Source organism: Pollicipes pollicipes, unplaced genomic scaffold (genome assembly GCF_011947565.3).
Source record: "Pollicipes pollicipes isolate AB1234 unplaced genomic scaffold, Ppol_2.1 Scaffold_3087;HRSCAF=3621_pilon_pilon_pilon, whole genome shotgun sequence".
NCBI lineage: Eukaryota > Metazoa > Arthropoda > Thecostraca > Pollicipedomorpha > Pollicipedidae > Pollicipes > Pollicipes pollicipes.
In genome coordinates, this window is record NW_023596225.1 from 27,703,455 (window position 1) to 27,728,199 (window position 24,745).

The 24,745-nt window shown below is 60.7% G+C and overlaps 1 protein-coding gene across 1 annotated transcript in view; it reads left to right on the top strand.

Moving 5' to 3' along the window:
- LOC119090663 (nuclear factor of activated T-cells 5) overlaps positions 1-24,518 on the top strand; it is a 42,312-nt gene extending 17,794 nt beyond the window's left edge. The window contains exons 5-14 of the mRNA XM_037213513.1: positions 3,005-3,066; positions 3,958-4,020; positions 15,073-15,187; positions 16,320-16,519; positions 16,966-17,186; positions 17,923-18,113; positions 18,691-18,825; positions 23,499-23,570; positions 23,986-24,138; positions 24,381-24,518. Coding sequence (XP_037069408.1) covers positions 3,005-3,066; positions 3,958-4,020; positions 15,073-15,187; positions 16,320-16,519; positions 16,966-17,186; positions 17,923-18,113; positions 18,691-18,825; positions 23,499-23,570; positions 23,986-23,994 — 1,068 coding nt within the window. The 3' untranslated portion in view covers positions 23,995-24,138; positions 24,381-24,518. The remainder of the gene's footprint in view (positions 1-3,004; positions 3,067-3,957; positions 4,021-15,072; positions 15,188-16,319; positions 16,520-16,965; positions 17,187-17,922; positions 18,114-18,690; positions 18,826-23,498; positions 23,571-23,985; positions 24,139-24,380) is intronic.
- Positions 24,519-24,745: the final 227 nt, after the last annotated feature.

The following is a 24,745-nucleotide window of genomic DNA, read 5'->3' on the forward strand; positions in this document are numbered from 1 at the left end:
GTGTTCTTCAGTTCTGCAATTCAGTTGTTTGCAATTGTTATTTGACCGCGGCCTCTTCCGGCCGTTTATGAGGACGCTTGGGGAGTGCTCGATGTCCTCCAGATTTCAGTTGACAAGGACCGCACTCGTTTCATTTTCCGTCAGTCTTCTTGCGGCCGAAAGTGCTTCATTTAGCGACCACAAATTCTGATGACCTTTACATTCCATTTGACGTCGATATACCCCCATTGGGCCACACGCACTGGGCAGTGGGTAGCTATTGACCATATCACATTCAGTTTGCGCGTGGCGCCGCCAGCGGCCGTGTCTCGCGCGGCGGGCGGTGTGAACGACGGGCAGCGCCCGATTAGACGCGTCGGCCACCGGCGGCCTGTGACGCTGTCCAATCGATGCCGCCCGCTGCCCGGTCAGCGGCGCGACGCCGGAGACGAGCCGGGACCTGGCGCGGGCCTCCGGGCCGGCACCGACGACCGACGACCGACGCGACGGCTCAACTGGCGGCCGGCGCTCGCGTCACGACGACGCGAACGCCAATGCTGGGCCGACGATCGCGATGCGTGATGTCACACAGCCGCCAATGCGGGGCCGACGGTCGGTGTGCGACGTCACACGGTCGCCAGTGCTGGGCCGACGGTCGGTGTGTGACGTCACATGGGCGTCGTGCTGGCCGACGATCGGTTAAGTCATCGCCGATTGGCTCTTGGATGTAAAAGCGAAAGTTGTTTACTGAACGAACCAGTACCAGGCTGAACAGACCGGCATCAGGCTGTACGAACCCAGCGTCAGGCCGAACGGGCCGACATGGGGCCGACCCGACAACCATTTACGCTACGGCACGGACGGGGATACCAGCTACGCGTAGTGATACTCGAGTTTTACATTCCGTCATCCTGACACGAACGGTGTTTCATGTATTTTATACCTATTTTCGCAGAATGTTCTGGAAATAAAATACCCTTCGTCTCCCAAAGCGTAGTGTTATCGATTTAAATTGCGTATTCCCTTCTCCCGCACCACGTAGTGGTACCGACTCAAATTGTGTTTCCCTCATTCCGTACACGGCTGCTGTTTCATTTATTTCAGACTCATTTTCGCAGCGTTCTCCGAAAATAAATTGTCGACTGATTGTCGACGATCAGCTTGGCGCAGGGCCGACGGTCCCCGTGCTGGCGCCGTGCGAGGGGGGAGTGAGTCCGGCGGTCCTGTGTTGGCGCCGTAGGGGGAGGGGGGGGGGGAAGTGAACCCGGCGGTCCTGTGTTGGCGCCGCGCGTGGTGGGGAGTAAGCGGAATCCCGCACTGGGGGGGGGGGGGGGGTCCCCTTTTAGCGCCGTGCGAGGTGGGGCGTAAGCCGGACCCGTGCGGGAAGGCGGAGAGAGCCCAGCGGTCCCCGTGCTGAGGCCGTGCGGGAGGGGGGAGTAAGCCCAGCGGCCCCCGTGCTGACGCCGTGAGGCTGAGCCGTGCAGCAGCGCGTCGCGCGCCGCCGAACCGGTTTTCTCCGGCGCGTCTGACCGCGGCCCAGCTGTCCGCACGTGGCCGGGCGGTGGACGGTGCACCGGTTCGTCCCGGCTCGGGCGATGCGTCACCGGACAGCCGACGGGCATCGACGGGTTAATGTCGTCTCGGTGTTTGCGGATAAATGCCTGAGGGGAGGGACGCACGGTGCTGATATGTTATCCCCTTTTTGCTGAGTACATGGATGTTTTTACTTTATTGAAGAGCATCCCATCCTTCGTATTGTGCGCTAACCAAGTAGGTGGTTGTGTTAGGGCCGTCCATTAATGTGATATGCGTGAAGTGGAAACTTTTTTATGAAAGCTCTTTAAAAAAGAACAAAGTATTTCGGGAGGAGGCGAAGGTTTTGGACGGCGTAGCATCACGGCCAGATGTGTGCAAGTTCTAGAATATGTAAGAACAAATCAAAGCCTCGAACTCGAATGTCGTTGGCTTCCTCTCATGACAAGGAACACGTCTATTATCGGCTTCTCATCTCTAGCTCAATCAGGGGGCCAGGCGGACGTTACATTTTGTGACGTGCGCTTATCGCAAGTTATCAGGGGGCAGGGTTCACCCAGCGTAACTAACATGTAACCAAGCGGAGAGTTAAGATGACCGAAAATGCGTACTTTAATTTACCGGCTTGACTGCCGTCATTTTCAGACAAAAAGTAATACGCCGAAGAGATAACGTTCGTCATGGGTTCATAGCGTCCTTAGCGCGCTTTAAACTGCTCTCAACTCAGCAGCGAACAGCCTGTCCAGTTACTTTAGCGTGTGTATATGGCACACCTCTGTTAGATGGATCAGGACTGAAAGCTCCCAGCCCTACGTTCCTTTGCACTGATATACCTAAGGTCAACAGAGTCAATTATAGGTCAATTAAAGGTCAATTATATTTCCGTCATTCAGACACAAAGCATGTTTCTCCATCTCCAAACCGTCACTCATTCGCCGCAGTAAATGGCGGCTTCTGAGGCCGCCGTGTCGTCTCCGGAGCACGTGCAGTGTGAGTCCTGGGCGGCATGTCAAGGGCGCCAATGCGTGACCTTGCGTATCGCGCGCACCCGGCCTCGGCGAGGGAGTGCTGCTCGCCGTTATGCCCGCCGTCAGGCCCGCCGTCATGCCCGCCGTCATGGCCGCTGTCATGCCTGCCGTCAGGCCCGCCGGTCTCACCGCCGCTGTAATGCGGCGCGGCCTCATGTATTAATACCCACAGTGTGGTCGGAAAAATCGCGGCCCGGAGCCGGTCCGTCGGTCTGTCGGCGGCGGCCCGCCTGGCCTGCGGTCTGCCGAGCCGCGGGGGGTGAGGGGGCCGGCGGCGGCGGACCGCGGCCGCGTGCCGACCGCCGCCGCCGCCTGACCCGTGTCGTGACCGGTCCTGGCGCGCCGTCTGACCCGTGTCGTGACCGGTCCTGACCCGCCGTCTGACCCGTGTCGTGACCGGCCCCGACCTGCCGCATGACCCGTGTCGTGACCGGCCTTGACCTGACCCGCCGCTCTGCCCGCAGGTACGTGGCCTGCGCCGTGACCTCAGCCCGGCCGGCGGCTTCGTGCGGGATCTTGACACCACGTAAGTTGGCGGCGACGGCGGCGGCGGTGATGCCGCTGTTGGCGCCGCTACTGGCATCTGTCGGCAGCCGCGCGAACCCGGTGCTTAACCTCGGGGATGGCTGGCGCTGCGTGGGCTGAACGTGCCGTTCGCAGAACGACACTGGGGCCTGCTGTGGAGTGACCAGGGCCTGCGGCTGTGGCGGTTTTTGGGGACTGAGGCGATAAGCGGTATTGCCGCCAGGCAGTGGGAGGAAGGCTGACTGGCGCGGCGCCAGGTCCGCGACCGGGGGTGAGGCGCTATGCACGCCCCTGCCGCTGATGAATGGGAGGGGCCGGGCTGGACGAGTTTGTATCTTCGTCACTGGGTGTCTGATGTCTTGCTGCCACTTAGATTGTGGGTTGTTTGTTTGCATATTGTCATCGCTGAATTGGGTGCCATCAAACGGTTGCTCACATTATTTATCAGTTGTGCATGCCGGGGCAAAGGTGTGATTTGTAAAGTTAACAGTTTTAACCTGAACCCTGCATTTGCGACGGACCGCAATATATGTGCAGATTTGTATTCTTGTATTGACGTTCGAGGGTCCCTGGCATTACCGACACTGTTTTGTAGAGAATAATCCTCAACACGAACTTGATGATGATGTGAGGCGGATGGTGGAAATGCGTTTTGTTTTGGCTTCTCTCATTCTGTAGAAAACAAGATAATTGGTGTGTGCCGTATCGGGAGGGTATTAATCGTGCACGCAGTAGAATGTCCGCAGCGCGCTGGGGGTGGTCAGCCAGCAGCGTGGCCTGCCTGCAGACGTCTGGCTCGTGCTGCTCGACGCCGTGACCTGCGTGACGCCCCGCCGTTCTGCGGCCGGTGATGTCGTGCCTCCGGCGCTCACGCGCGCCCCCTGCCCCGCAGGACGGAGCCGTACTCGCCGAGGGACTTCCTCAAGGGCGTCAACCCAGTGTCCAAGTGTGGCAAGTAAGTTGGGGTGTCGGCTGCTACCTGATGTTACCGTAACTACAACTGTCACAGATGGCTCTACAACCCGACTCCCGCGAAAGACCAAAAGAGGGGAAAATGGCGGGCACAAGGCGTTGAAATAGCCTGCATCTGTGAACTTCCAGGTTTTCCGACATGCTTTCCTTCCCGTATTTCTGGGTCGTCGAAAATAACATTGGAACTCTGAATTTCCCTGATCATATGCTGTCAAAGCCTTAAGATTCCCTCAAAACTTATGGTCAGCGGTGGTTCTAGAGGGACATAGAGAGGCGCTTTGCTGGAGCTCTGTACATTGTCGTGGGCTGAGAGAGTGGAATAGGTGGCATGCTTCCTTGCTCCATGCATGCTGCAAGGCGAGGCAAGGCACGCTTCAAGGCGAGAAGTGCGGTTTCTTTGAAGTGATCTAAGCAGGTGACGTTCGCGGCCGTGCGTACAAACGGCGTCGCCGTCTGGTCGGACTGGGCTGGAGAGCTAGAGACGACGCCACTCGTAGTTGTCTGGCATGCCACCGATTCAAGATACAAATCACCTGTTAGCGCACTACTTGACGCGGTACTTTGCCTTTTCGAAGGTGACAAGAGGTTCCCAGGTCTGAGCACGGTCCGGTCTTTGGGCAGACTGCGTTTCCATGACCTGCACGCCATGATCTTGGTTGAAAATGCATTACCAGATTCATGCGGCTGCATGGGGTCAGCGAAATTGCGGAAGCCCGCACGAGAGTTGTCTGCAGGTCAGCATGAATAGCCAGTTGACTGTATGATGTTGCATTGTTACGCAGTTGTGTGGTAAGCTTCAGAATTCAGCGATATTCGTTGCGATTGTGTTGTGATCGTCGTAGTTAAGCGATTGTTGATGTGAGTTTGCCAACTTACCCCCATACGCTTCCAACGTCGTCGTAGAGAGCAGCAAGGAGAGGTTGTTTGCAGAGCAGGCAGTTACATCATGTTTCTGTGACCCAATGCCGCAGAAACACGCGGCATGTTTTTTCGGTAAAGACGTGTTTAATATGAACGAATCTCAAGTTACCTCCAGACGTTGTGGTACGCACAATTTTGTGCGCTGTACAGTAAACGTTACTGAAGAAGACGGCAGGCAGGGAGGGAGGGGAGGGAGGGGAGGAAATGGCTACTCCTGATTATTATTTCAGGGGTATTATTTTTAGGATCAGGGAGCAAGGTGCTGAAATTGGCGGACGATATTAAATTGGTATGGCTGTCGAAAATCACCGATTAGATGAACTAAATTCAGCTTAACCTAGATAAAGTTAAAGTTGGGCGTCTCTGTGGCAGATGCCATTCATTTATAATAGGTAAAACTATCCAAATACATCATGTGATGTATTTGGATAGTTTTAGCCGTGAGGGCGTTAGCGATAAACTGGGAGGCCGGGAGTTAGGCTAGGTCGAGGGAGAAGAGGACTCAGGGATTATCATTTCTAGGGATTTGGGGTGAAGGGGGGAGGGGGGGGGGGGGGTGGAAACAATGTGCGGCTGCTAGGAGCAAGGCTCTTCGGATGCTGGGACTTGAACAGGAATGCCCATTGCAAGAGCAGGAATATTGTCAAAAAGTTGCACTTAGCTTATTTCAGACCACTTCTAGAGTATGGTGTACATGCTTGGTCCCTATACTTCCAAAATATAGATAGACAAGAAAGAGTACAGCGAAAAGCAACCAAGATTATAAATGGATTGGCGACTTGGGTTGTAAGGATAGGCTTAGGGCCTTGGATTCGTATTCACTGAAATATCGCAGACTTAGAGGAAGTCTGATAGTGGTATACAAGGCTATGCAAGGAATAGACAAGGCACATCTACGTGGAGCGCTGGAATTTATTCGGAGATATGGAGGGAACCAGTTTCATGTAGAAAAAGGTGGGAATATAACTATAAAGAGGCAGATGTCACTTCGTCAAAGAGTAGTGAACCATCGAAATATGTTGACAAACGAAGTTGTAGGAAGTCCGTCCCTAGCAACATTTAGAAACCGTTCGGATAGGTTCTATCGGTCTTGAAATCTCATTTATGGCCAAATGCATGCAGGTCAGGTGATAGGATTAGCTTTGAGGATGTGTACGGAACCGGAGGTAGGCCGACCTGGATAGGCCCTGGTGGTGCTTGGTTGACCGGATGTCTTTATGTCTGTATGTCTAATACTGCGACATGTTCAAATCCCTGCGACAATCCACAGGCATGTATGAGTAAGGCCACCGCTAGCTTCATCGCACCGTGGCCGGGGTCTCAGTGCTGGTAGCACTATCAAGGCACCTTGCTCGCCGTCATGCACCGACTGTGGCCCAGAACACTTTGTTCTCAGCACCCTCCATGGTGTGAGACATGCCTGCGGACGCTGTTGTCCGTCGAGCCGTCGTGACCTGACCTGCTGCCTGGCTCTCAGCGGTTACTGCCGGCGCACAGTCTCCCTCGGCGCGAGTCTCATCAGCCACGTATATTCATCTATAAATTACTCTATGTACACTGGTGTCGTGCCGAGCGGGCGTGCGAGCTGGGTACGGGTAGAATGGGAGCCCGGCGCGGCGCGCGGACGCAACCGCTCCGCCGGGGCCGGCTGTTTGTCTGTCGGGGTCCGCAATCCTAGTACTTGTGAGCGGGCTGGGCGTGCTGGGCGTAGCCGGTGTAGGTGACCTCGGCGTTGTAGCCGCCGTAGCCGGCCTGGTCGGCGTAGTATTTGACGTGCTGGGTGCGGCCGTCGGGCAGCGCCACGCTGTAATAGCCCTGCGCCGTCTTGCCGTCGTTGTGCTCGCTCTGCCGGAACTTGGGTCCGTAGTGCGGGTCCTCCACGGCGTACTCGAAGGCGTAGGCGCGCGGCGCGCTGTAGCCGCCGTGGCCGTAGCCGCCGCCGTGGCCGCCGCCGTAGCCGCCGCCGTAGCCGTATCCGCCGCCATAGCCGCCGCCGTGGACGCCGCCGCGGCCGCCGCCGTGGCCGGCGCCGTATCCCACGCCGTGGCCGTAGCCCTGCGCGCTGGCCGTGGCGGCGATGGCGGCGAAGAGAGCCAGGAACTGGAACAGCGGCGCGAGCTGAGGCGGGCGGCCGGAGTGGGACGGTCCCGGCGTGGTGGAGCAGGAGGTATAGGCAGCAGTGGCGGAGTGTCCGCTAGGGCGCTGTCAGGAAACGGAGGGCCAGGAACTGGAACAGCGGCGCGAGCTAGGGCGGGCGGCCGGAGTGGGACGGTCCCGGCGTGGAGGGGCAGGAGGTGTGGGCAGCAATGAACGGAGTCCCGCTGGGGCGCTGTCAGGCGCTCGGCTTCCATCGCATTTGGGAGGCGGTGCACCACGGGTATGCCGTCGAAACGAGCCATGGGAGCAAATCATTCAAACATGCATTAGATGTTGGAGTATCTGTCGTTTTTATGATAATCGTATCTGTACCTGCGTTTCAAAGGACAGTGGCATCGAACGGTTCCAACTAGCCTTCAAGTCGTTTTACTGGGACGGTTTTGTTCTGTATGCTGGTGACCGGACCAACGGACGCCGTGGCAGAAATGAATACTTGGCTGTGCTGTAGGCCCTTTCGGAAGCCTGTGTTATGAAATGGTAAAAATGGGGTTGGGAGAGAAGCTTTGCTGTAAGCCTTCTGCATGCTTGTGTTGTAGAACACCAGGCAGTGGAGCGGGGAGAGAAGAAAGAAGTGACTTGTGCCTAGGGTCAGACTAGCTTCTGTAAGGCATAGGCAGGCGTAGAGGGTATATATGATGATGCTTATGCAAGCCGAAAGGGAGTGCGGGCAGCTCTCTGTATGCCGTGGAACCCAGGTCCCGAGACAGTTCCTGGGCTCCACGGGGTCTACTCCTGGAGCTCTGAATCTGGGATCTGAATTTGGGATCTGAAGCTGATTGGGCCGTGATCGGGCCCGCATCGTACCATGATTGTGATTGGGTGCCTCGAGCCGTGTGCTGGCGGCCGGCGTGACCAATGGGCGGACAGCGTGTGGCCACGCCGCCGGTGGCGGCGTTGTGTCGGCCGGGCCCTGCCGTCGGCCCTCTCTCTCTCTCTCACCTTCATGTTGCCGTGCTGCGGTGGAGGCGGTGCTGCGAGTGCTGACCGGTGGCGGCCGGCCGTCTTTATACGGCCGCCGGGGCGCCGCGAAGGTCGCCGGTTACGCACGCGGCGCAATGAGCGTGTCACGCGGCGGCCGGCCGCCTGGCACCGGGGTCACACCTGGCGCGCCGCCACCTCGCCCCCTGAACAGTTAGCCGGGCCGGGGGCGCGCCGGCAGCCTCGGCAGCCCCGGTAGTCCCGCCGGCAGTCCCGGTAGTCCCGCCGGACAGCCCCGCCGGGCAGACCCGGCTGCGGAAGGAGGCCGGTCGCCACCGCTGAATGAGGCGGCGCAGCAGGAAGACGCCGACAGGATATCCGACGTTAAACTTGCTGATACTGGCAGGGGTCAAAAACGGACAGTGGTACTGGCAGAAGTGCGGGTCGAATTCCCAGAGATGTGAGCTGGCTGTCGCGCGCCGGCGTCCGCGCATCTCGGATTCGCTCGTGTCGAGTTGTGAAGATGGGTATCAGATGTCAGCACTGGAGCGGATGGAGACGTGAGACCGGCTGGATGGTGTTGGCGGATGTACCGCTTCCGCTCGTGACCAGGTCTCAGAGCTGTCAGGCCCATCTGGTCCTCAGCAGGCAACCGGCAAACGGCAAATTGTTACCGTTTTCGAAACTGGCTTCGAATACTGTATCTTGTAGCCTGAAGTTAGAAACTGTAAAAGAGGAGATAGAGTGCAAGTGTTACTGCATGGGAAGATGTATCCATTCAGCAAGTGCAAAACATGGCATGGGGTTAGAGGGAAGGTTGGCGAATTTCGTTTGATGCATGGGGTATGTCTTCGAACTTTCTTCAGTTTTCGTCCGTGGTTTTGGTTAGTTTTCCATTGAGGCACCCATGGCGCTGCCTGACAAGCTTAGAGCCTTGTACATACCCAGCCCAAGCCAATGTTTTGAACTAAAAGTTCTTGCAAGGACCAGTATTCTGTTAAAGTCTTGCCTGGAGATCGTCGTTTTAAGCACGTCTGTACAGCACGCCAGACCAACGCTTATCAATAAGGCAGTACTAAAAGCCTTATTCCTCGTAGAATAACCTTGAGAATTGAAGGGTAGACCTGTCGATATTTCGGCTACATGCCTGTATCGAAGCGAATATCATTATTATGAAATATCTAAACGGTGCTCTAGTATAGAATATCTACCGATATTCGTTTCGGTCCAGGCATGCGGCCGAAAGATCAACACACCTATCTCTCCATTCCCCTGGTTATTCCTCGAGGAATAACGCTGTCAGTACTCTCTTATGTGTGTATAATGCTCCTCGCATACGCATTTAATAACTTAGGTAATTTTAAACCGAATGGCCAACGCCAATTCCACCCTCACGTGAATCCAATCATTTGTAGCAGCACGCCAGACGCTGTCCCTGACTTGTCTAACATACTTCAAGCTAATCATGTGGCATCATCACCCGCACTTGAACCTGACACGTGACAAGGCGTGTGGCGTCGATACGGGTGAGTGCAGTACGTACGGGCCTACGTAGTTCATAGATATCGACGTCAATAGAAAGCTTAATTAGTTTGAGATTGAGAGCACGTGGAAAGAAGAGAATGCGTGTGCTGTAGCCATACATATGGTTGGATCGCCAGGTTTCGTTCCCGTACCGGAGCTGTCCCAGGGTGTTGGCGCCACCACTGGTCGTCGTCCACCATTGGGAACAAGTGGACATCGGCTGCGTTATTGTTCATATGGTGGCGCTGGGCTGATGCCAGCCTGAGGTCTGTGTGGCGGCTTCCTTTTGCTCTGTTTGAGTGTCCATAGGTTGTTCCGATCCTACCATGGGCTTGCCAGCGTTTTCTGGCTCACCGGCCTGAAATCGGCTAGGCTTTTGTTGTGGTCGTTTGTGCCCTGAGTAACGAATTTATGTCTGCTTGGCCTGCGCATTGGTGCCCCGCTTTGATCGTGTGTTTCCTTGGTGAAGCGGTTGTTGTAGTCCTCTCTGTTTGTGTCGGTCCCGGTCTCTGGATTGGTTATCTTTCCCCTCCGTCGAGCGACCACACGCTGTTTAGTCTGACCACTGGGTTGGTGTCCGCCGGCTTGCCCCGGCAGCTGGAGTTCGTGTGGATGTGCGTGCCCCGGTCAGACCACTGGGTTGGTGTCCCGCCGCCTGGCTTTGGCAGCTGGAGTTCGTATTGATGTGTGTGCCCCGGCCGTTTGTCTTATAAGTTAAGCGGATGCGTCGGCCGGATGTCTGCATTGGTTCGCTGTCACCTTGCCCGGGCGATCACAAATCACACCGACCTGACCCCGGCACCGGTAGCCCGCTACCTGCCCTGATGACCGTAGGTCACGCAGGTCAGACTGTCACGCCGGTCCCCGCCGTCGGGCGGGACCGGACCGCACCGGACCGGGCGGGGCCCACGAGCGGTCACACAGCTGACCATGAGACCGATTAGCGACAGACCGCCCTCGTGTTCGGTCTGACCTTTGCCATCGGACTCGGTGGCCGATTTCAAGTTACTTGCTGTCAGCACGCCTCGCATGTAGGAGAGGAAATGGCCTAGATTAACCCGTTGTCACGAAGGTTTTGGGTATGGAATGTTGCCGACCACGTTTTGGAGAGCTTGGTACGGACAGCGCACGTGGTGTGCGTAAAGGTATGTGTCCAAATTGGAGGCATTGATTACTGGAAAACATGAATTATTGTCCTAGAAGAGAATTCGGGGTATTCCGGATATTTAATTTCCAAAACCTACTTGCGCGCATATTGCATTCCTGTTTTTCACTCCGCCAAGGAGAGCTTCCACTCTCGTTTGTCAGCAAGGAGCCATCGCCGAAACGATATTGATCAGCAGCCATCCGTATCTGTATCCCAGTGAAGGGAAATTACCCGGAGCCACGTCGGCACATTCGACGAGCGGCGCTAATAAAAAAAACGATATTACCGGTGAAACCGCCAAGCAACGTCAGCTAGTCTGTTTTCCACCATACAGGTCAGCTGGTGATGCGTGCAGTCCTGCGGGGCGTGCACACCTACCCTCTCCGCCCCCGTCCGTCGGCGCCCCGGTCGGCGGCGGTGCGTCGGCTGCGTAGCTCGTGACGTAATCACCTGGCGACGGGCCCGGCTCGGCCGGCGGCGGAGCCGGGCTCGGCTCGGCCGCCGGCGCAGCCGGGCCCGCCGGCTCTGGCATTGATCGCCGCCCGGTCCGACTCGCTGGTGCGCCGGTGGCCGGGGTCGCGCGGGCCGGCGCCCGCCGCCTCTGGCCATGGCCACCCACATGCGATGCTCGTGTGCAGTATTCATGCGTGTGGGCCTGACCGGCTGGTGGAGGCCGGCGCAGACTCGCCACGGAACGCGAGGGCAGATGAAGACGTGCAGCGCGCACCACTGACATTTGGATGTATTATGCTTTCGTCGTGTGTTAAGTAAATTTCGGTGTACCTCGGAGCTAAAAGTCCCCTGAAATACATCAGATGTAGTGGGTGGGAGGGCGCGCCATGCGTGACGTGCAATGGCGCATGCACTTAATAACCTCCGAGGACACGTGCCCCCTCTCCCCTACCACCACCACCACTACCACCACTGCCACCACTACCACCCTGGTTAAATTTATGACATGTATTGATATGTACATGGCTAACATCGTGAGTTAAATATTCCAGGTAGAAACGTAAAAGCAAGAAGATCAGAAACCCGCGACATTTTGTCACGGCACTCGGGAAACCGTACTCGCCTGCGGCGCTCTTAACCCATTTTTAATTAAACTTTGTTTAGTTATGTCCCCGTTCCATGGTGAAACTCCACGTGCGCCCTTGAAGATATGTGACAGCGAAGTCTCCGTTCAACTTGCGTCGTTAATAAGAAGGTGATGCGATGAGGCCAACAAAAGTGAGCTTTGGTTTATGGCACGGAAATAAGGGCTTTGAAAGACGTGTGGCGTGTCGAAGGGTTAGACGGGAGACAGCTGAGCGAATCATGGCGGCGCCCTGAACCCCGCGGGCTCGCGCGTCCGCCGAGCTCGGACGGCGGGCTCGGCCGGGAGTGCTGCAGATTATCAAGCAGTAGGCCAGGCCAACGTGTGACTGCCAACACTGTGAGCACATTCTGTCTGCATCAAGCGTCTTGTAAGACGGATTTTTGGGGAGAGCCGTTGAAGCTGAGCGCATCGAATTGAAATTAACCAGAACAGAGCCTGTCGCAATTTTGAGAGAGGCCCAGTCAAAATTCATCGGTAAATGTCTGCATATACGGTAACGCGGTCTTCCGATAGACGGCCATGGGCCATGGGCCCTGAGCTGCGCCCCCTGCCGGAGCCAGTGCGGGCTTGAGCCGGGTCAGCCTGCTCACCGGGCAGGCATGCGGCCAGTGTAGGGGCCCGTGCTGGGTGGTGGACAATGCTCCAGTATGGCCGCTATCGGGGTTATCAGAAACATCATGGCACGCCAGATGGACGAACTTTATTGGTGCACTGACTTAGACGTTTTGTTCTGAAAGGAGAGAAAAAAAGCGACAGGTTGTTAAACTTAAGTTTGTAGCAATTATCGAAAAGGCGTCAGGACGGAATAATTGAACGCAAATAGCAATTCCACATTTTCCGCTTCCCCATAAGCTGTCTATGACAGACATCAGCGTGTGTGATGTCCCATGTCGTGCTGACCAGTCCCGGCGCTCCTGATCACGGCCGAGGTCCCCGCGCCCCGCCGCGCCGGCGGGGGGCCGTCTGACGGCGGACCCCGACGTTCCTGACTCACGGTCGAGGTCCCCGTGCCCCGCCGCGCCGGCGGGGGGCCGTCTGACGGCGGACCCCGGCGCTCCTGATCACGGCCGAGGTCCCCCGTGCCCCGCCGCGCCGGCGGGGGGCCGTCTGACGGCGGACCCCGACGTTCCTGATCACGGCCGAGGTCCCCGTGCCCCGCCGCGCCGGCGGGGGGCCGTATGACGGCGGACCCCGACGTTCCTGATCACGGCCGAGGTCCCCGTGCCCCGCCGCGCCGGCGGGGGGACCGTCTGACGGCGGACCCCGACGTTCCTGATCACGGCCGAGGTCCCCGTGCCCCGCCGCGCCGGCGGGGGGCCGTCTGACGGCGGACCCCGGCGCTCCTGATCACGGCCGAGGTCCTCGCGCCCCGCCGCGCCGGCCGGCGGCCGTCTGACGGCGGACCCGGCGCTCCTGATCACGGCCGAGGCCCCCCGTGCCCCGCCGCGCCGGCCGGCGGCCGTCTGACGGCGGACCCGCCTGATCACGGCCGAGGTCCCCGCGCCCCGCCGCGCCGACCGGCGGCCTCTGACGGCGGATGTTTGGACGGGGGGCGTCTGATGCTGGCAGCGGGCCGAGCCGGCGGCGACCGGGCGCCGCCGCCCCGCCGCCGACACCCGGCGGTGCTGCTTGGGCGAAGCGGACGCGGAGCTGAATGCCGCCGGGGCAGTTGATGCGTGATTGAGGGGGAGGGAGGCTGTTGGACCTCGAACTAAGTCAGGCGTTATAACTGACGAAAATACGGGACATCAGCTCAGCGGCCATTTTTGGCAAAAGGGATGGACTGAGTACGGGCCCTGGGCGGTCATTGAACAGTGTACATGATACGGCGAATGTATTTTCGATTCAGTGTGGTCTGAAGTGGGCAGTGCTGGTGCGGAAAAGTCTTGGCCAGTTGTTATTAACTACATTCGCTACGCCTCGAAACATCTATGATCACTGACGTCATTCCTTTGCTGCTAAGGCCCCCAGTCACTCCTCAACCGATCGTTGACGGCAACTGTCGTGGTAGATCAGTCCTCGGACACGACTCAGCGATAGTGATTAGGCCTTGAGCGCATCTGTCGAGGCCCGCCCCTGACCGGGCCTCGGGCTGGTAGGGTGTGGGCGGCCTGTTCCCGGCCTGCCAGTCCCCTACCCCGGCAGAGGCCCGCCCCCGACCGGGCCTCGGGCTGGTAGGGTGTCGGCGGCAGGCTGGTAGAGCGTGGGCGGCCCGTTCCCGGCCTGCCAGTCCCTCGCGCCGGCAGAGCCGGGTCTCACCGGCCGTGTCTCCGCCCGGGCCGGAGCCTGCGCCGGGCCTGCGCCGGACCGGACCGGACCGGTCCGGTCGCAGTTCGCGTGCCGGCCGTCTGTTTGCGCCGCGCCTGATTGCTATTTGTCCGACCGAGGCTCGCCGACGGCCGGCGTGGCGGCGCTGGCCGACGGTTTGTTTGTGTCGGCTGCGGCGCCGGCCATGGCTGATACGGATCAGCGCAGTAGATAGCAAAGGCTTAAGTGCTTTATGAACCGCATTAGGTCCGGCTTCAAAGAGGCTCAGGCCCCCGTCGATCTGCCGTCAGTCAGATGACTTCAGGCCGGTCTCAGGGGGCTCGCCACCCAGGTGGACCGAGACTGCCTGCTCTGGTGACCCACGTATCTTCACTTTGGCTAAAGAAACTTAAGACGCTTATGCTAAGCTGCTCTGAAAACCTGTGCTGAAATTATCTTCTGCCCACAAAATGTGTCATTAGCTATTCGTCGGTTAAGGCGCTTTCATACCACATCGGAAGGATGTGTTGCAATGCGATTCGAAACGAAGCGTGTTACTTGTATGCACACACACCTTATATATAATATGGTATTTTGCTAGCTGGGCGCCTTTGGAGGGTTTGAGGAGATCAGTTCCCTGGAAGGTTATTGAAACCAAATGATAATCATGGCCCCCACCAAGGCATGCAGTGGTCATGCCATGCAAGGCACCGGTGGCTGGCTGCAGCCGTCACCTGGTCGTGCTGTTAACTAGCTCCTATGCAGGGCGAGAAGCTTCCTGCTGAAACGCATTACTGTGACCAAAACTGTTGAGTAGCTGACTGCTGTTGCTGTGCCTGTGTCTGCGCCGCCGACAAGTCCCGTGTGACGGCTGTTGGACAACTGGCTATTGTGCTGTGCCCGTGTCTGCGCCGCTGACAGGTCCCGTGTGACGGCTGTTGGACAGCTGGCTGTCGTTATGCCGCGCCTGTGTCTGCGTCGCTGACAGGCCCCGTGTGACGACTGTCCCGCTCCGTTGCCAGGTACCGGCTGGTGTTGGCCAGAGAGCCGGAGACGCGTCACAGAGCCCGATACCAGACCGAGGGCAGCCGGGGTGCCGTCAAAGACGCCACCGGCAAGACGTCACCACAGGTGGTGGTGAGTACGGAGCACGGGTCGGCGGCGCGCGCTGCTCGGACGAAAGCCGGCCGCTGCGTGAGTCGTGAGTCAAAGCACGAGTCAAAGCCGTCCGGCTCAGCACCAAAACGGCCATCTCAGCATCAGTGGTGACGTGCTGAGCATAGGACTGGTGTGTCATCACCCGGCTCATGTTCACTTGCTGTCCCGAAGAGGCATGTGTTGGACAGGTGCAAAATACGATATTTGCTGGTGGAGCAGAAGCTTGCGTCGAACAAAAGCATGCTCGTTTGCGTGATAAAGTCTGCACGTTCGCGCCAGAACAACGCAATTAATGCCAAGGCACTAATGCCTCGTTAGGCGTTCGCCGTGACCATGCGGTGTGAAAGCCTTGCCTCATATCTGCTTCTTGGGAACGCTGTTGCAGAGCTCCACGTGGTGTAACCGCTGATTGGTGATGCTTGATTTGGCGCCAGCTCCGTTTGGGGCCTGGACGTTGTGTGAGGCGGGGCGGGGAAGGGGCGTTGTCGCGGCCGCAACGGATCGATCGCGCAATAATATTTCCCCAATCACGCTACTGGAATGACATTCAATCAGATCTAGCCCGGTTCTGTGTATGGGTACCAATTATCAAACGTTGCATGGCGATTGTGGGTCATAACAACCTCTGAATCATTGCGCTCATAGCGCTGAAACGACTGGTATGGTTTCGTACCGTGAAAAGCCGATGCATTTTGATGTGAAGGCATATCATTCCCAATCGTCAGAAGGTGTTAGCAGCCCATTTACCGGTCCAGTGTTCCGTGACACTCACTCCACCTGTATTCGCTCCCGCGCTTTTTGTATAAACTTCATGTGTCGGGGCGCGCCCGCACTGGCCGGTGTCAGCACGGAGGGCCGCGGGCTGGAGGCGTAGCGTCCCCTCCGGGCGGCCGCTCTGTGTCGGCGGGGCGCGGGAGTCGAGACCGCTGTACGACACGGCGGTCGGACCCACATCTCCGCCGTGTCCCCCTAGTCCGTCACAATCACCTCGGTGTCCGCTGGCCGGAGCTGCCTGGCCGCGCGGACCACAGCGCGCGCCCGCGTGCGTCCGTGTCGGTGGCGCGCGCCGCTGTGGGCGGCATGGCTAAGCGCCGCCCCCTGCGTCCGCCAGCTGTCCGGGTACGCGGAGCCGTGCCAGCTGCAGATGTACGTGGGCTCGGACGCCGACGGCTGCAGCCCGCACCTCTTCTACCAGTCGTGCCGCGTCACGGGCAAGACGGCCAGCCCCAGCGAGGAGCTCGTGCTCAACGGCACCGTCGTCATCCAGACCACGATGACGCCGGAGCCGGACGGCAGCGGCGTCAGCGCCCGGTGCGTGCCGTCGGAGCGCCGCCGAGCGGACCTCGCACTCTCCCGCTAGCGCGGTTTTAGCCAGCCATTTAATCGTCCGCTCGTCGTCCACACATGCACGCAGTTGGCCGCCCACCCATTGTGAATGGTACATTTGTTAAGGGAGTGATATTTGAGTTGAATGGAAGGTCTGGTTTTTTCCATGCACTGGACGAACTACTGCTGTTCTAGTGGTGAAAATCTGAATCCGATTCTTTTAAGTAAGATTGGTTCATACCAAATAAATAACCTGGACATGATTAATTGTACTGTGCCCATATCTAACGGCGTGTTTGTGGTGGAAGGATGCCGTAATCTGCCACCATGCCATCGGGCCTGTATCTCACTCAAACACCACCTGTCTGCCCGCTGCCCCGTTTGCCAGTTTGTCCGGCCTCCGTGTGAGCATGGCGTGCCGCCGCCCGCAGGTGTGACTGCCTGGGCATCCTGAAGCAGCGCAACGTCGATATCGAGTCGCGCGTGGCCGAGGCGGGCGGCCCGATGACTACAGCTTCGGCCGGCCGCCGCCCGTCGGCGCTGCGCAAGGGGGCGCGCGCCACCAGCTGCCGGCTGGTGTTCCGCGTCACCATCGTCAACGGGCGCGGCCAGGCGGAGACGCTGCAGGTGGCCTCGCGCTCCATCATCTGCAGTAAGTGGCCTGACCACCGACTGACCGGCGCCAGTGCCCAGACCAACAGCTTGGCCTGGTCGCCGTCTGACCGGCGCCAGCGCCTAGGCCAACAGCTTGGCCTGGTCGCCGGCTGACCGGCGTCAGCGCCCAGACCAACAGCTTGGCCTGGTCGCCGGCTGACCGGCGTCAGCGCCCAGACCAACAGCTTGGCCTGGTCGCCGGCTGACCGGCGCCAGCGCCCAGACCAACAGCTTGGCCTGGTCGCCGGCTGACCGGCGCCAGCTCCCAGACCAACAGCTTAGCCTGGTCGCCGGCTGACCGGCGCCAGCGCCCAGACCAACAGCTTGGCCTGGTCGCTGGCTGACCGGCGCCAGCGCCCAGACCAGCAGCTTGGCCTGGTCGCCGGCTGACCGGCGCCAGCGCCCAGACCAACAGCCGGCGCAGGCTTGGCAGCCCAACGCCTGAAGACGTACTTGAGATGTGTGTCACGCGATTCAGCGGCCCGTTTGGATGGGCGTCTCAGCAAATCAGACAACCATGCGACCGCGTGCGGCTACGTACTGGGCCTGTAAGACGCGGTGCTTAAGGAAGACGTGAGCGTGCGACGCGCTCAAAGTCGGTAGCAGCTAGCAAGTTTCAGACATGCGGCACACGTCTGTACGGTGTGCTGCGAGCTGTGTACTGAGAGCCACTGTGTGTGCGGGGCTGACCCGCCGCGTCCACCAGTGCTGAGCGCTGCTCCGCTCTGTCGCAGCCCAGCCGCAGGGCATTCCCGAGGTGACGAAGCTGTCACTGCGCGAGGCCCCCTGCGACGGCGGTTTGGAGCTGATCGTGCTCGGCAAGAACTTCGTCAAGGACTCGCGTGTCGTCTTCTCCGAGCCGGGCGAGGGCGGCGCCGTCGGCTGGACGGAGGCGGTGGCGCCACACAAGGACCACACGCAGGCTGTGAGTGCCGGCTCGTCGACACAGCTCCGCTTTCTGCGAAGAAGCGCTTATGCAACCAGCAGTTGGGGCATGATCATCCTGAACTGCTCTTGTTTCGGGCGTGTTCATTGTCGGTGTTCGCGCTTGCGTGCAACCGCAAGCCGTCAACCGCTGCGTCATTACTACCACCCGCGCCGTGTGCATGACAATGCTCTACCACGGCCGTGACGTATACACAGTTGTAATGCTAGCGGCAAAAACAAAACCGAGACGCAGAGATAACTCGTAGAGGTGGAAAGCACATAGAAGTGCGCCAACGGCCTTTGCTCCATTGGGAATGTTTGGTTGGCGCACGACCTGCCGGCATAGCTGGTACGCATCGAGCCGGCCGTGCTCTGACCACTGACCCCCTCCGAGGCGTGCCGTGCTCTGACCGCTGACTCCCTCCGAGCCGGGCCGTGCTCTGATCGCTGACCCCCTTCGAGCCTGGCCGTGCTCTGGCCGCTGACCTCCTCCGAGCTGGGCCGTGCTCTGACCGCTGACCCCCTCCGAGCCGGGCCGTGCTCTGATCGCTGACCGTCTCCTGCTCTGTCGGCAGGTACACCTGGTGTGTGACGTGCCGCCGTACTGGGACGGCCAGCTGGCGGCGCCGCGCGAGGTGCAGCTGACGGTGCGCTCTGGCGACAAGGAGCGAACGTGGTGCCGTTCACGTACCTGCCGGCGGCCAACAGCGGTGAGCGCGCCGCCGAGCGGCCCGGCCTCCCCCAGCCCGGGACCGGGTAGTGCCGTCCAGTGCCGAGGGTCCGTACGTAACAGACACGAGCGTCACGGCCGCCTAACGTAACGGCGGGCGGCGGCGCGCGCGCGCGCGCAGGCGCCGCCCGGCCGCAGTCGAGCGGCGGCCCGTCCGGCGAGGCAGGAGAGACCGGGAGAGCGGAGAGAGGCAGAGACAGAGAGTGAGAGAGTTCGGCTCTGACCTAAGGCAATGGACGCGCCGTCCGGCTGTCTGGTGCGTTGTGCGGGGCTCAGTGGGGGGCGCGCGGCGGCTGCAGGGCCGCCGCCCAGGCCCGGGCACGCTCAGGCAGTTTGGCAGCAGAACTAGATCAGCCGGACAACCCGGTCCATCCCTTGCGTGCGGAGGTCGGCACCACACCCTCCCCGCGTGTGAATGGGCGTGGTGTGAGAGAGCGTGCGAGAGCGAGAGAGCGGTGCGCCGGCGGACAGCGCTGACCGCCGGCGGCGGCGGCGGCGGCGGCCGCCGGCCGGCGCCCGTCGGCCGGCGGCGCGGCTCGTCCGGCCGCCGGTCCGAGAGGCCGCGTCTCCGCCAGCCACCGGCGCCGGCCGGCCCGCCCCCGTCCCTGCCCCTGCCCCTGTGACCTGCTCACTGATACCCGCCCGCACTGTCACTGTCGCCCCGACAGGACTAACCAACCGCATAACGTGCGGCGGGAGGCGGTCGGCTCGGGGACTTTTTTCAGAAGGCCTGCATTCAGGCCGATCTTCAGAAGACATACTCTCAGAAGACTTATATTCGGAAGGTCTATTTTCGGAGGGTCTGCTCTCAGAAGGTTAATTTCCTTAGACCTTATTTCGAATGTCTACGTGGAGAGAGCTGTTGTGGAGGGTCTTTTGTTCAGGAGACTTACGTCATGTGTCAGGCCCTTTTTCCAGGAGGCTTACGTCCGAAAGCCTTCGCCGCGAAGCGGCTCTGTCAGGCGATCGGCGCTTAGAAGGCCTGCTTACACCAGACTTGCGTTCACAAGGCCTACTTCCAGAAGCCGCGGTGTCTTGCACTGAGTTTGTGCACAGGAGGCTTACTCTGAACTCCTATGTTCAGAGGGCGTGCCTGCACAGAGGTTGGGGCTCAAAATTTGAGGACATCGAAATCTCCAAGGCGTTTCTGGCCATGTCACGCCATATGTGTTATATTAGATGTATTGGAAGCTGGGAGGGCGCGTGCAGACCCGTTTCCCCTGTTGCGAAGCCCCTTCGAGTAAGCCTTGGGAACACAGGTTTTTGAGGTGGCGTTCTGAACGGTGGCTGTGTGCGAGTATGCTTATTGCCCACGTGGTTTCTGCAAGTTAGCCCTCAGACCACAAATGTTGCGCAGGCAGGCCCGATCCTCATTTAAAGATATTGAAGCAAGCATCAGGTTTGATGAAGTTGGCGCATTTATACCCATTGGCTTACTTTTAAGGGGGCGGGACTATCTTCCCAAAATAGTCTGCACATCTGCGCGGACGTGTAGCTCAGAAAATACAAGGGCTTAGGTCTTACGAAGCGTAGGACTGTGAACTGCACCAAATGATCTTCAAGATGGCTTTTTTCCGTTCAAAACCCCATGCACATGTGGAACACTCTTGAAGGTGTTAGAAAGGAGACCTGAACGTAAGTTTGTCAATGCAGTGCTCCTAAACGTATGATTCTGAGAGAAGGCCCTGTGAACGTAGGCCTTGTCGAAATGGGCTTCATGAAAATAGCTTTCCGAATGCAGGACTTCCGAAATAGGCCTTTTGAGAGAACGTCTTTTGAAAATAGGCCTTCCGATTTAGACATCCGTAAGTTCGGCCTTTTTGGCCTGGGCATTTCGAGAAAATGGCTCCCTCAGAAAAAGCCTTCTGAAAATAGCCCTATGGGAGACGTGACCGAAGAGAGGGGCAGCCCGGGGCGCGGCTCGTGGCAGGTACTCATCGCCGAGCCGAGGGTGGCGGGTCAGGCGGGGTCAGTGGCCGCCGCCAGGTCAGCTGTCGGCTCCCAGAGCAATGGTAAACGCGCCTCGGCCGGGTCGGCCTCAGCCGGCTGGGAACAGCTCCAGGATAGGCTGCAAAGTAACCTAACTCCGAGACCGATTGGCCATGTCGCATCACCACGTCGCAGAGCCACGTCCACAGCATCTTGGTTGAAGGCGGAGAGGTGATTTGAAGACGATAGGCGTGCCTGGTAAGCCCGCTAGTTAAGAGGGAGCCTGACAGGACGGGTCCGCGCCGTCGGCTGACCTGGAGGCGTCGGGGCATCACGATGTGGAGGACTGGACGCGCGTGGTACGGCGGCGGACAAGACAGAGAGGCGCGCGGCGTCGCGGCGGGGTCGGGAGAGACGGGCCGGGTGGCTGGAAGTGTCGCTGCTCGACGGGTCGCTGGTTGGGGGACGAGCGGACCGTCCGGGGTCCGGCCGCACCGTTGTCTGGTGCACGTCCGCGACACCCCCGGCTGGGACGACTCGGGAGGACCGCGGGTGGCCGGCGAGCGGTGGGGCGGAACTCATATGGAGCGCCGGGTGGGAGGGCCGAACCGCGGGTGGACGGCCGACCGGGAGGGGGCGGTGTGTCCCGGCTGGGAGGGGTGGCCTTCGGGCGGGTGGCCGACCGGGGAGGGTTGCCCGTTCACCAGTCTGTCTGTCCTCAGTGCGCCCAGCTCCGTCGGCCGTGCTCGCGCGCGCCTTGCGCGCCAGCCGGCCGCGCGCCTGAGCCGTCCAGGAGCGTTGGAGCAGGTCCAGTGTCCGCCGGGTCCCGGCGAGGCCAGGTCAGGGCCGCCGGCCGCGCCGCGCCCCGCCCCGCCGGCCCGCGCGCTGCGCCACCGCCACACCGGTCACGCTGGCTCACCCCGGCACCCCGACCTCGCCATCGCTTACTCTCCGCCGCACGTCCCCGTCCGCGGACCCGGTCATGCCCAGCTCGTGTCACTGTGTCACCAAGGGAGTGGCGTGTTCTCGGTCCGTGCCACCAACGGCTGTGCAGAACGGCTTGCACAGCTAGTCTGAAAGGCTTTTCAAGTGCATTGGTATTCTACTGGATTTGTCCGAATAATAAGAAAGACCAGGCTTGTCACTCACAGCTGTAATAAATACCCCTTTGAAACGCTTGCATCGTTCAAAAAGCAATACCTTCTTATGACCCCTTGGATTTATAAATTTTGCCTTCCTTATATTTCTTAATCCCCTTGAAAGTATGCTCGGTTTTGGCTCAGAATCCTACTTAAACGACGGAACATGTAAGCCGCAGGGGCAAACTATGTGATTTAACCGGCTTTCCTTTTCTAAATATGGGGACGGAGTCCGGTTGTGCCAGTCCGCTTCCAAGACCGCCGGTTGGCCTGTCCTGCCCGATTGCCGTCCTGAGCGGGCGGCTCCGGCCGCTGCGCAGTCCTCTGACCTGACTCCTGTCGTGACCGGTGTGCGTGGTTGTGTTTTGGCAGCGGCCGCTCCGCGGGCCGGTAAGAGTGCGGCCGCCGCTGTGACGAGCGGCCGGTGGCGCGGCGGCGGCGGCGGCGGCGGGCCCGGCCCGGCCCGGCCGCGCGCTCCTGGCCTGGCCCAGTGTCCGGATACCACCGCGCACCCGTAACGTAGCAGGCGCAGCCTTCAACACGCCCGGTAACGTAGTGGCCCAGCTGAGCGGGAGCACCAGTGTAAAGTAGCTGGCGGAGTCGGTCGGGGGGCGGAAGGCGAGCGTCGTTGCCCGACGCCGGCGCTCTGCGGCCGCCGCACGCGGCTTATCTCCTGCGCAGCAGGCCAGGCCAGGCCCTGTCACGCACAGGCGCGGCGCGAGGGCGACTCGTCTGTCCATTGCTTGCTGCAGCCCCGTGACTTGCCTTGCGAGCCCCGGCCGTGTGACGTGATGCCGTGCGCGCGCCGCGATGCCGATGCGATGTCGTTGGGGCGCGGCGGCGGCGCCCTCGCTGGCGGCGACGGGGCCGCGGCCGCGCCCGCTCCCAAGGCGCGGACCTCCCGATGCCCGCCCGCGGGCCCTGTGCGTGCCTGTGCTGTGCGTGGGTGTGCGAGCGAGCGCGGCTGCCGCGCTCGGCAGGGGCCCGCCCTTCCCTGTAGGAATGGTCGGAGGCGCGCGGCGCCGGGCTGAGGAGCGCCCGGCCCCGCGCGCCGCGCGCCGCGTCTGGTGCCGGCCGCGGCGCCGACCCTCAGTCGCGCGCCGGCGGCGGCCGGCACCGGCGCCCGGCCGCGGCGGGTCTCTGCCGCGCGCGTCCCTCCGAGCGCGTGGCGTCTGTCTGCCGACGCGAGTGTGCCGTGTGCCGTGCGGTTGCTGAGTGTGGCGTGGCGCGCCGGAGCGGCGCTTGGGGCGGGTGTCGGCTGCGCCGCCGGCTGCCGGCGCGGGACGGGTGTCGGCGTGGGTCCCGGGCGTGTGCGTGTGCGCTGTGTGAGAGTGGGAGGTCCGCGCCTGCCGGGACTGCGTGACGCCGGGTGGCGGCCCGGTCAGCGCCGACGCGCCGGCAGCGGCCGCGCCGCGCGGCGCTGGCCGGCCGTTGCCCGGCGGCCGAGGCGGGCGCCTGGCGGCCTGCGCCCGGCACGGCCGCTCGGCCCGGGCGCAGGCTGGCGCCCGCCGCCCCACCGCGCCGCGGCTGCACGGCAGACGGCGCCGTCGTCCGGCCGCGCGCGCTGACCCTCCGCTTGTTGCAGAGCTGCCCCCGCCCCCCGCTCGCAGTGAGTCGGCCGGCGGAGACCGGCAGCTGCCGAACGGCGTGTCACAAGGTGAGCCCGCCCGGCCGGCGCCGCGGGCTCCGTGTGACAGGCCAACGTTCGGAGGCTGACCTAAGGCCGGGCTTGTCACTCTCTGTTCTATGCTGTCTGGATTTTCCCGTGTTAACGTCATGGGTGTTCAAAGGCTGCGGCCATGACGACAACTGGACTCTTAGACTTTCACTGCGAGCCTAGCGTGCTGCTGGTCGGCGGTCTGCGTTGATAGCGGCCTTGCTTGACGTCGTTTCTGGAGACGTTGGAACGTTTTAACTAACGTTGCCGCCTCTGTGGCTTTTGCCCCGGAGGCGGCGTTTCCACAACCAGCGCATTGACCGCGAAACTGTTCCAACCGAGGCCGGTCGCCCGGGGTCGGCGGAGGCCTGTCTCGAGCCTCGCCGCTCCGTCCTGACAGCGCTCCTTTCGACAGCCGCCGTAGCGATAAATCGCCATTTCGCCGAGACCGGAGAGATCTTGCTGGGAAGCAGCGCGCCGCGGCAGGAACAGCCGGCCGCGGTGCCGACCGACGAGACCAACCGACCCGCCACAGATCATCATGGACACACGGCCCGGACCGAGCCAGGTGCCGACCGCGCGAACACTACCCGCAGGCTAGGGGCCGCGCCGTTACTACATGCCCCCGAGAATGCGGTTGTCCTCCAATCTCCAGTGCGTGGTCTGTCCGGGGCTCTCTGTGTGCTTGCTGCTTCCGCGTTTCTCATCTTGGAAGCGCCGAGCTCTGCGTGTTTTGCTTGTCGCATACTCCTGTCGCCCGCTGTATCTATGATCTCACGCTGACTGACGCCGGCGCCGCCGTGCCGGCAGCGGTATCGACGATGGTGGTGCCGGTGGTGAGTTCGGGGCCCGAGCAGAGCGTGTTCGTCACAGTCACCCTGCCGGTGGCAGCGGCGGCCGGCACACCGCTCTTCCAGTCGCCGACGCTAACGCTGGCGGCCGCCGAGCCGGCCCTGGCGGCCGTCGCCGAGCCGGCCGCTGCCGACACATGGACGGCACAGACCAAGACGGCGACAGCAGTGCAAGACGCCTGGACATCCCCACAGGCTGAGACGGTGACAACTGCGCAGAACGCCTGGACATCACCGCAGGCTGAGACCGTGACAACAGCGCAGAATACCTGGACATCACCGCAAGCTGAAACGGCAACGACCGCGCAGAACACCTGGACATCA